Here is a 12,598-nt window from a genome sequence, read left to right as displayed (position 1 = left end):
CAAGACAATGACCCAAAGCATACAACGAAAGCTACACACAAATGATTTATCAACATTCTTCTGGAGTGTCATCCAGAGCAATAATATAATACAGTCAAGTTCATGTTTGAGGAACAAACAAAATAACCATGGTCTTGTCTTAATTGAAGAGTAGAAAACTACTAGACATCCAGGCCTTTCTGTCTTATAAGCATGCTTGAAGTTTGTCTAGTCAGTCTTTAAATGATTGAGCTTATAGACGGATAAATATAGCTGGTTATCATCAGCATGAAGTCATTTCTACTCAGAGTTAAGGGGATACTAAGCTCAACAGAGCTATGACTCTTTGTCAGCCTGGCTGCTGAAAAGAAGCCTAAGGTTGTTATTCTTATTTGCCTCTATTAATGATGAATAATATGTGGTAGCATTACGGAGGGCTTATTAAACTGTCTTTTCAAGCTAGGCAAGATTCATCTAAATTAGTAGAACGCCACCTTCACTCTAGCTTAAGTGATGTCTGCTTAAAGCTGCAGATTTGTGAATTGTACAGTGGAGCTCCTCTCTAGTTAAGATGACTGCCCTCCTCTGTGTTGGTGCATGGCTCTGAAATAAATGATGGTCATGGGTTTAATGTGAGACTCTCATCGTGCCGATGATTGAGACTCAAATGCTCCCTCAACTTCTAAGAGATGAGGTTTTCAACAAACCAAACTACACTCATGAATCAGATCAGTGCGTTCAGTCTTATTTCTGTCTCGCCATCTTGTAGAATCTGTTTCTTCTTTGGCTATGAGATCTGTCGTGATGTTGCAGAATGAAGCAGATGCATGTAACCGTTAATGGGACTGTTGTGACTGAAGGTGGCTTATACGGCCAGCTGTCATCTACGAAAACTTAAAAACATTACTGTGATATCGTGATGTCATTTCTGCACACCAGATGTTGTACACGACATGCAGCCCCCACAGAACCTCTCACAACCACTGCATACACATTTAGAGTATATATGTTTACTCAGAATATCGTATAATATACTGTATATTTGGATTATACATATATGCTTATATAGATATAACTATTTATAGGTAAGAACAAATATATATATATATATAAGCATCATTCGTGAACATTATTAACTTTGATTGATTCTAAACAGTATTTAACTTGTCAGCAGGGGATTTTTTCCCCCTTGTTCAGTAATCAACCATGGTTTTAGTAATAATTCCAATTTAAAAAACACTAACACTAACCAATGGAATTTTGAGAATGGTCTACCTTACAATTGCTTCATCCCTATTCATCGATCAATCCAAAGGTCAGCAAGTCACCTATTTGGCTTTCAGGTCCTCACAGAGGTCAGAGGTCATGCTGGGAGCAGCCATGCAGCTGGTCAATATTCAGTGTGTTGCTCAAAGGCAATTCCGCAGCAGCAAGATGAATTTCTTGCTAATAAGGAAGTTTGAGACCGATTACCTGTGACTCTGCCACCTTTATTTATGCTCCATCTTAAAGACATCATAGTTATATATCTTCTAAGCAGAACTCTACGTTCTCAGACTGCAGGTTTTCTTGTGGTTCCTAGAGTTTCCAACTCATGGAAATCAGGTGACTCTAAACCATCTCTTAGTCATGCTGCTATAGGTTAGTCTGCTGGGGGACCTCTACTGATACACTGAGCTTCTTTTCTCTCCTATCCTCTCATCCATCCATCCTAATGCTACTATTGCATGTCACTAACTTTTCTCTCTCCCGTAGTTGTGCTTCCTCCTTGTGTTGTGAATGAGACTGTATTTAAGTTGTATGTGTATGTGACTGTATTTAAGTTGTATGTTTAATATTAGTTATTTTGCTGCGATTTTAAAAATATAACTGCTGAATCAAATGTTTTCCAGGCTTTATGTTTGGTTTTCCCAGACTGACCAATCTTAAGCACACTATCTTCTCAATGCCAAACAGCATACAAAGTTAGAAGCAAAATAGCTTGTGCGCACAATGGAGCATAGTAGTTACAGAGCTGGTTAGTTTGCTGAAGCGGTTTTAAGAATGAGGAGAGCCAGAGAAACTCTCCTCTTGTTTGCACTCTGCAGACTAAGCTCTGCTTTCTCAATGGTGCAGATGGGGGAGTGAAATGGGTCTTCTACTCCAAGACTGTGTATAACACGTTATACATCTATGAAACGTATCTTTTACTATCAGGAATATCGGACCAGTTTGGTTGTTGAAGCATTTTTTTTACAGAGCAAAACTAAATGAGTGGTACACAATATGATCTGCTGGTCTGCCATGAGGTATTACGTACCCCCAGGTGGTGTTTCATCAGTACACTCTGCACTTAAGGTAATTGAAAATCCATGAGCGTGTGAGTGGAAGCCCTGATGTGCGTGCATGTGTGGTCAGGCAGCAGGACTGTTTTGATTGTTTGATGATGCTCAGTCTAATTACCCAGCAGCATTACAACCTCTCAAGCAGCTGCTTGCCAGTCCTCCCTCTGGTAACACAGTTGTTGAAGATGATATTGGAGGCTTAATGCTTCTCCTGAGAATGGACAGCATGGCTCACGGCTTTGTAGGAGCATCTGCTCCCAGAAACACACACACACACACACACACACACACACACACACACACAGCACTTAAGGCTGAGCGGGAGCTGGACGCAGCTACAGTAATGGCCAGAGACTGGGAAAGTGATATTTTATGAGTGACAGGTGTTGCCTTATTGCTCATCTGGAAAGGATGTTCTTTGTTTTGGGTTGCAGCCTGCAGCATTGTTTGGCCAACAGCCTTTCCACACCTTCATTAGCCTGTCACGTAAAAGATGCCGGTTTTCTTGGTGGTCTGGTTATGAATAGCACAAACCCTAGTTGACAGCCTTAGTTGTCGCATACACATGGAGAACCCTCACTTCCAAAGTCTATCAGAAGGTTTTTGCTGTTCAGCAAACAGAACAGTACAGTGCCATCTATACTGTGCTGTATTTGACACTATAGATTACAACATTTTATTACACTGACTTTTCATTGGGGTTTAAGGAGCAGAAATATGGTGGTTTACATAATATCTAAAAGATTCCAGTTTGTGCATGTAAATGAGGATATGAGGATATGGTTCAGGTTCCACAAAAGTTCCACAGGGTTCTGTACTTGGACCAATTCTTTTTACTCCAGTTTTTTAAACTGAACTGAACTGGACTGAATCATAATATTACTCTAGATGACTTACAGTTGCAAGAAAAATTTGTAAACCTTGCAGAATTTCATGGTTTTCAACATTAATTCATCATAAAATGTGACGTTATCTTCATCCAGACCAAATGCTTTTACAGTCTGACTGCATTACACAATTGTAAAAACTAACTTCCGCCACTGTCCTGTCTTATGTGAATGTTTACACAATGATATAAGCTTTTACTGTCAATGGATTGTGTGGTGCCACTTTATTATGTGCTTTCATTGCTTCACATTTACCTTGCCTCCACTGCTCTCCTCACTACTAATCTCTTCCAGTTTCTGATTGTGGCGGAGGTCGTGCGCTAGTGAGTCATTTGAGCCTGTCGGCCCTGCTTTGCGTACTGTTCATCGTATTTGCAATGTTTTGGTTTGACTCCTGTTTGATTTAAGGCTGCAGTGCAGAATTCAAAGTCAATGCAAGAAATGGTTAGGTGCAAAATTTTAAAGCTGGGTCCACCGGGAGTTCAAAATGTTTAAACTAGACAAGTCTGTTCTCCTTCTCAGCCTGAACAGCCATGGCTGACTTGCACTCAGCATGAACAGGTCCATAAGCTGCTCCTCGTCTGAGGAAGGGCTTTTTATGCATGCAGAGAAACAGATGGGTGCAATCCCGCAACACCTGAGTCCTAGGGGTCAGTTGGATGTGTATTGGGTTTACAGACGCCCTCACCAGCAAGCATGCACACAAACCCCGTGGTGAACCTTTGGGGGATGTGCAGTCAATGTAGCATTGTCTTTGCTGTGCCGGTGAACACTGCAGGGCTTTTGGGATGCAATCAAGGTGAAGGAGACACAGAAAGAGTAAATACACATACACAAACCCAGCCTGAAGGTCCTTTTTATAGCCTCTGATGTACACTGCAAACTGAGCAGACACAATGAGGGAGAGGAGAGTGCGAAAGAAGGATGCGAAGAGAAAGAGAGATTGCAAGAGGCCTTGTGATTAAAATAGAAACCTGAGGACAGATGACAAAAGACAGGCAAGGAAGATGTGGTGACGGATGCTCTTCTGCCACATGAGGAGGAGAGAAGGAGACAGATATAGCAGCTAATAGAAAGAGACAGGAGCGGGAGATGAAGAGTGAAAAATAAGAAATGACGAAGAAAGTGATGGATGACGTTGCTCGAATCCAAGAAAAACTGATGCAAATAATGAGAGCGATTGATTTCCTAATTTGTGTTTCAGAAAAATGTTATTACCTGAAGGTCAAGGATTCAGTTAGGGTCAACCTGTCATTTGCCAGACATTTAATTATCTCTTATCTTTTATTTCAGGCTGTTTTTTTATTCTTGATCATAGTCACCGCTTATCTGAAGCACTTCACCTTGTTTTTAGTTGTCTGCCCCTTTTGCCTGCAGTGTTTTATTCAGTTTATTTGACTTCTCCGGGATTTCATAGGGCCAATTACCATAGCTGTTAGCTGCTGATGCAATGTTCTTTGGAATAATTAAGAACCTATCTGGGTCATGGCCTAGTCTCCAGCATAGGAGAATATATCAGACTGAAAGACAGAAGTAATTTCCACACTATTCATCCGTTCATTATTGTTCGCTTTTTCAGATCGGTCTTGTGGGAGTAACAGGCGAAAGTAGCTCCTCTCAGAGCTCTTTTTGGTCTTCTTGAAGTCCCAGATTAGGACAGTGGTCTCACGATAAAGTTGCTCTTCATGCTACAAGGTCTGCCCAACTGTTTACCCCTTTTTTCTCTTCTCCATGTAATCCGGAAATCACCACTGATATCATATGCAAGGCATGTTTCTCTCCCAGAAAACTGCAATTTTCTTCTATTCCAGATAATAGATCGCTACATGTAAGAGTATGTTTGATTGTTGCTTCAAATGGGGGTTCTGCATTGCACTGTGGGAGAGGGTTAAAGACAGGTAGATGGCCTGCACTTAACATAGCACTTTTCTACATAACTGGTACTCAAAGCACTTTTACACTGCTTCTGATTCACCCCTTCATGTACACACACACACTCACTGATGGCAGAGCTGCCATGCAGCTGACCTGAGTCACTGGGGGCAACCTGGGGTTTAGTATCTTGACAGGAGGAGCCAGGAATCTACCTCCAGCTGTTGTGTCGTCTTGCCACCAAAGATAGCCTGGGACAAAAGTATATAGAAATTATAGGATGCCTGTGTCGCAATGAGACCGCTGCTACGACCTACGTCCACTAACTAGCAAATTAAAATACAACACAAAACTGTGCACTGATCACTTTCACACATAATTCATTGTTTACTTAACTGTATTGGCACAGAGGGGTCATGCACACTGAAGATCAGTAGGTGTTATCACCTTACCAGCTACATGGAAGTATGTCGGGTTGATGTTCACAATAGCCTCCTCAGTTTTCTACTGAATATTCTAGCCAGAGTTTGGCTGTGTGACCATGGCTCTATTCTTCAAAGGCTGATGGGTGAGTGTGTATACCATAAGAGCCTCTACTTAAAATTATTCTGATAACTGTGCTATATCCAGACGGAAATACCAGAAAATACATGTTAAATTAAGTCTCATATCCATCTTTTGAAACCCAAATCTCTTTATTGTACAGCAAAAACAAACAAATTAACCCTGCTGTTACTACGTTTTTTGGGGGGATTGTATTAGTCACTGTTACACAGGCCCAGACTCATTGTTATTCTGCCTTGAGAGTAGTTAATATACATGGCTATCACACAAAGGTCCAGCAGCCAGTATGCATGTTCATCTGCAGCCACACTTCCTGTCAAAATGCCCTTGAGCAGAACACTGAACCCAGACCTACACCCTCATTGGAAGTCTCTCTGGATAGGCGCATCAGCTAAATGTCTTAAATTAGAAATTTAAATTCCTCTGAAGCCTTCACCTTGCCAATGGGTGGGACCCTGACTGGTCCCTGTGGGAAATCCATCTCCTGGCCATTCCCTTGTTCCACGCTTATCTCAGTGTCAGCTGTGAGGCCAGATCAGCATCATCTAAGGTCAGGGTGAGATAATGGTGATGGCTAATGCTCTATCTGCAGGGCTCAAGCAAGGTTTTATCAGTCTTTCTCATTGAATAATAAATAAAAGGGTGACAGTGGGGGCCAGAGTCTCCTTCATCACAAATTGCACTGGAGGAGGGCTCACAGAGGACCTCATGAGGTCTAATTATAATCAGAGATAAGGAGTTGTGACTTCATGGCATGCTCAGCTCTTTGCTTGGTGAATTTTGCTCTGCGAAATTTGCCCTACAGGTGAACTTATAACATATAAAGTAACATTAAAACCCCTCGATATACTTTTTTCTTTTGCATCCACTGCAATTTATAAAGTGATGGAACATTTCTAACCTGATGGGAGTAGCCTCTTCCAGGATGACAGTGTCCTCATCTACAGGGCACGAGGAGTCACTGATCTCATCCCTGTTGAACATCTATGGGAGTTTCTGAACTTAAAAGTTGAAAGCGGAATCTGATCCCTTGGGTTCAATAAAGTATGTAATTTGTATGCACTAACAGTCAGTGAAGCTAATTGTGATTAATCTCATTACCACAGCTTCGTTTATAGAAAAAATATAAAAGCATTTTTTTAATAATTAACTGCAATCACACATTTTGTTTCACACCGTTGAGCCCTTGTAAGATTACACCTAAACATATTTTTGGATAGAATCAAATCTAAGAACCTTACCCACTGTGATGTTTCGCCCCCCTTCCTGTGTGTGTAATCATCACTCTGTTGATTATCTGTTGTGTGGCGAAGGAATTGTCACAGCGTAATACCAATACCAATTATGATAAACTAGGTGAAAATTGCATATCTCGCTGTTATTCCTCACTGAGGGATTAGCTGCTGGAAGGTCTTAAGCGCGGTGTGATTTAGTGTCGGGGAACCAGACATTCTCCATTAAAGCAGTCATGCTCTTTTTATTTGAAATTCATAGCACTGTGGAAAATGGATTGAGATTCTCTTCAGGATTATAAGACAATCACTTCATCCGAGAAAGGTAAAAGGTAATTTACTTTATGGATTCCCACAGTAAATCCTTGGCGGTGTATTGCTGAGTGATTGTTTTAGATAGGATAAGGTTTAACCCTTTTTTCTTCCCATGGTAAAGGTGCTTTGTCATTATGTTATGAGCTTTGAGCACTTCTGATCAGCTAGAACACAAATGCAGCTCCTGTCTCGTGCCACACTGCTGAATGTGTCTTCCTGTCTCTTCTTGCTATCAGGTTGAACATCATGTTGGGGGGCATGACGCCTCTGTATTTCCACATCGTCAACCTGTGTTTGCACTGCGTCGTGACCTGTCTGCTCATGCACACGTGTGAACGGCGCGTCTTTGAGGACTCGCGCCTGGCCTTTGTCACAGCACTCCTCTTCGCTGTGCATCCTGTCCACACTGAGGCTGTGAGTACAAGACACACCCGCAACTTCCACACCCACACACAGGTTCCTTCTTATTCAGTATTAATGCTCAAGTTGGTTCATGTATTCTGAACCTGGACATTCCCTCGTGGTATGCAGGTTTTGTCCCAGTTGACTGTCCTGAGCGGTATTTGAAACGCGCCATGACCTCATACCTATTCAGCAGCTTTTGTGTGACTGTGACAAGTTACTGTGTATTAAAGTTAAAGAAACACCTCCCTTCCTTTTTTTTCCATGTGTCAGCTTAAATCGGTTCACATACTTTGACATACATCTCTTGGTATTATGTGAGATCTGCCTCAGTCTAAACGTCATCAAACTCTTATGGGTACTAAAATTCTTGCTACAGTAGTTTGCAAATGTCTGCTGTTGTTGTGATGCTATATACAGCAGCTGGAGGTTGTAATAAGATGACCAGTAGAGTCTGGAGCTCTTCCGTGCCTCTTATCAGTTCTGTAGCATAGTTACTAACTTGACTTATCTTCTAATCAAAAATTAGAGTTTGCACATCAACTCTGAACTCTGCAGCATTGCAACACACGTTGTCTTACTCATTTGTTTCTCTGTAAGTCAGCTTACTTCATCACTTGCATATCATTTACCTTTTAGAAACTCTGCTTTACTTTTATACATGATTCCCAAAGGGCAACGTGTCTCCTTATCTGACTCTGAAAAGCAGTGAGTCAAGTTGTGCAAGTTGTGGAATGTATGCAAATAGATCCACCAAGGACGCACAGCAGATTATTATTGCTCTTCCTTGCTTCAACAGGTTAGATGGTAGTAAAGGGCTCAGATGTTCACTGCATGAGTGCTGTAGAGAATTTGGAATGGGTGAGCAGAAGGAGGAGGGTGGGAGATGAATGGAGCAGAGGAGTATGTGCCGCACAGAGAAAGTCTGGAGCAAAGAAAGAGAAATGCATGAGATTCAGTGAAGGAGGACGATGAAAGGAAACGAGAGGCAGGCGGAGAGGGAGGAAATGAGGGAGAGATGAATGGAGAGCAGCAGGGGTTGTAACAGGACAGGCCTCCTGCCAGAGCACTCCCCTGAATCTCTGTACAGAGAGATGGAGAGAGGAGAGAGCAAAAGGGAAGGCTCAAAGGAGAGGAAGAGAAAGCGAGCTGGGAAGCGGGGGGGGGGAAGCAAGATGACAGGACAGAAAAGAAAGTGAGAGCAAGAAGCGTGAAGGAGTCTGAAATGAGGTCTCATAGTCTCCAGGACAGTGCTGGAAAGAGTTAGATTTCCCTGCTCGTCTCCCAGCGTGCCAGTCGAACTGCCAAAACTGGCAGAAACACTTGGACTGAATGTGCCAGGAAAAGAAGAAGGAGAGCCGGCTACTGGCTGAAACATGTCATGTTTGCTAAGGTTTGGGTTCAAAGGCATTTAAAAAAAAAAGTGGAATCAGGTTTTGAAGCCACTTTTCAAATTCTTTCGAATGTCTCTTTGAAATATGGTCGTCTATCTTTTTAAGAAGTTATGATTGTCTTTATCTTCAATCAGATTCACTTGATATCTGTACGTGGCTCTAAGAAAGCTACGGATAATACACGTAAAGTTCTCCATGGATTGACACAATTATTAATACTGTACCATTTTTTATAGTCATCCGGCAGATGTGGTGATGATTCCTCCCCGTGAGACCAACTTAGTCTTAGTGGGATATTGAGACGTGTAGCTGTATAATGACCTTTTTGTATCCACTTAGTAATGTGGGCATCTCACATGTCCCCACAGAAACACAGCAAACATTGTGAAAGGCTGCTTACTTACTGAGCTCAGATGTACTCTGAGAAAACGATAGTAAGCCCTGGGTGAGGTTAAGCATAATAGCACATTACTGGCTGGGCTGTGACTCTGCCAGGGTACCCTGGTTTCTTCTGGGTACCCTTGGACAAGTTAGCAGTATCATTTTCCTACAGGGATCAATAAAGTAGTAAAATTAAATTAAATCCAGCTGCTTGTCTCCTTGTTTCATGTTGTAAATGATCTTTCTACTCCTTTGTATGTGGGATAGATGTAGTCTTCTACATAGATGCTAGGGTGAGAGATAGAGCCCCTCTGGCTCTATCTCTCGAGGCCCTTTAAAGCACGGCCAGTCATGACCCTCCCCGGAGGTGGCGTATTCTGACACAGCAAACCCACCTTGAATGGGTTCAATCAGTTTGAATGAGTCCGTTTTATGCATTTTAGCCCTCCAGTTTCCATTTGCTGCCATTACACAGAAATTATTAAGAGCAAAGTGGATGGAAAGTTGCCTAAATACACACCCGCACACAGCTTGATGACTCCCAGACTGTGGCTGAATATAAACACGCTCCGCTATTAAGACCAGATGGCGTCTATTTCTCTTATTGTGATAAGGAACGTGATCGGCAACGGCACACGAACACACACACACACACACACACACACACACACACACACACACACACACACACACACACACACACACACACACACACACACACACACAGGCACAGAGTTTTTGTGCAGACACACAAACTGCGGGAAGAAACGCTTTTTTTCGCCAATGTCATTTCCCACAAATTGAGCTCATGCTCACTTTGCAAGATGAACTCACTTCCAGGAGATACACGCAAGGTTGTGCGAGTGTGTGTCCAAAATAGAAGCATCACACACTGCTTTACTGAAACCAGTTTTACTTGTTAGTCATGAAGCAGCCTTATCTGATGAAGAGATTTAAGAGAAGTGCACAACATTTTCACTATTTAAATGTCATTCTTAGTTTGTTTTAGTCATGTTAGTTGCATGGCTCTATGGTTGTCCACCACTTATTAAATTAGAAGGAGTCTCTCAACAACTGTTGATTGGTTTGCCACTATACTTTGTGCAGGCAGACTTTTTTTTCCTCTTGTTGAATTATTTAAGCTTTGGTAATGCCCCGACATGCCCCGAGCATGTTTGCATATTGATGTTAGATGTCATGATAAAGAAATCCTGAAGAGAAGATAGTAAATTGCTTTGGAGATGGCAATAAGTCTGGTTTCGTGGCTTAAATTATTCATTACATTTCTTTGTTTTCGTACCATTATTCGTTTTACGAAGTTCTGATGTTGTGCAGTCCACCATGTCTGGACTAAGACAAACACTATCTCTGATTGCAGTCTCAGTGTTGTTTTCTTTTTGAGCCATTTGGAATAGAGAGATGCTTAATAAGAGCCTTGGGGCTGTTTGTATCGCAGTTTGAATATTTTCTTCTTCCTTCCAGTTGTTCGTCATTATTATGTTGCAAATAAACTCAGGCTGAACCAGGATCCTGTATCCGTCTCCTCTGTTTTCTGCGGCCACTTTGGCCGTTCTGGCAGCCAGTCAGCCAGCGGGTCCGCATCCAGTGAATGGGGCTCCTGTTTCAAAGCTGAAAAGCCTCCATTCATCCATACCTCCTCTCCTCTTACTGCTGATAGATGCTGGCCATGTGTTGATCCCATCAGCCATATGCGTGCCGTGTTGTGGCACAGACACACACACACACACACGCACAACATATGTGTGTTTGGGCTGCCGTGAAGGCCAGAACACGGAGTCGAGGGACATGCAGCTGGAGATACGCCGCTCTTTCCAGAATGTGCCCAGTCTGCCTGCAGACAGTCACACATGCTCAGCCTGTGTTTGGGTGTGTTGCACTGAACTTTTACTCTTCCTCTCCTCCCCTCCTTGCTTGGATTTGGATGAAGAGGCGCAGCTGCAGCTGAGCTCAGCTCAGATGAATTCCTGATGAATTATGTAATTGGTGTAAATTAGAGTGCGGTGAGAGAGTGAGACAAAGGTACACTGTAACTTTTTAAATTAGCGCCAACAACTTATGTACATTTTTATATAACTTTATATCACTCTTATAGGTCAAGGTCACAGTCACCTCATGTTTCTTTAAGTCTTGTTGTGAATGTGATGTATCTAGGAATGTAGGAATGCCTTGTGGGAATGTCTTCAAATGAGGCACAAATTGCCACTTGGGGTTAAAGGTGATTTGTGTTCTACCAATATAAGCAAATAAAATATCATTGGCAAGTACCATTTTAAGATTGAAAGCATAAATTAACGTATAAATAGTCCTCCACATTCTTACTGTGCAAGCTTTTCATTGCATTTTCCAGTGTGTCTGTGTCTCACCTTCCACTGCCCACTAACAAACCGCTCACATACAGTATCTGCACCGAACCACTGGAATAGTGATGGGCTGCTGTTCACTGCGAATGTGGCTTGGCATTGAAGCCGTCGGCTGAGCTGCAGAGGTTCATGAAAATCCCTGTAAATAATTCTAATTCTCTTCAGTGTTGCCTGCTCCGCCATTGTTGTCATGTTAAAAACAGTATCAACAACATGTTGTGCAAGGTAAAACTAGACAGGGGCTAAATCTGCTCTGTATTAAGGAACGCACGGAAAGAATCAATGTCCTCTTGTCTAGTACAGCAGCTCTGTCAGAGTAAAGCAATCCAGTTGGAGCAGAGTATCTCGGTAAGATACTCATCACAGGCCAGGTTGCAACCACTCTGAATTTGTGTGTATGTCTTGGCAACAGGTTGAATATGCATCGTACAGAATTAATTATTAACCATAGAGTAGCTGGATACTCTTGTTTGGAATTCCTTCGCGTAGCAGCATGGGGTAGTAAACAACCCCTCTCATCAGTGTCCGCTAGAATAAAGACGTTAACGAAGGCTCACATATAAGCATATCTGCAGCAGTTAGCTGTCTGATGCAACACTTTCTGATTGTAAAGCAGCATGTCCTAAATATTATGCCATTACTCAGTCTTATGAGAATAACCTGCATTAACATTAGCCTTCACCTAAAAGGCACATCTGTCGTCAATGAGCTCTGCATACATAACTCGTTGTCGTGACTTTATTAACACCCAGTAATACCATGTATAAAGACATAAACCTGTGATGTTGTTTTGTTGTGGTTTATGTGTTTACATATATGTATATTAATATAGTTCATAGCAGGAAGAAGCTCATGTTATCCTGTTTT

General features: G+C 42.1%; 1 protein-coding gene across 1 annotated transcript in view; it reads left to right on the top strand.

The window, feature by feature from the left end:
- The window catches only part of tmtc1 (transmembrane O-mannosyltransferase targeting cadherins 1), a 69,615-nt gene that overhangs the window by 2,751 nt on the left and 54,266 nt on the right, over nt 1-12,598 (top strand). The window contains exon 2 of the mRNA XM_026363326.2: nt 7,410-7,587. Coding sequence (XP_026219111.1) covers nt 7,410-7,587 — 178 coding nt within the window. The remainder of the gene's footprint in view (nt 1-7,409; nt 7,588-12,598) is intronic.

This window comes from Anabas testudineus, chromosome 23 (genome assembly GCF_900324465.2).
Source record: "Anabas testudineus chromosome 23, fAnaTes1.2, whole genome shotgun sequence".
In the NCBI taxonomy this organism is placed as follows: Eukaryota; Metazoa; Chordata; class Actinopteri; order Anabantiformes; family Anabantidae; genus Anabas; species Anabas testudineus.
This window is presented reverse-complemented; position numbering and strand designations above follow the sequence as displayed.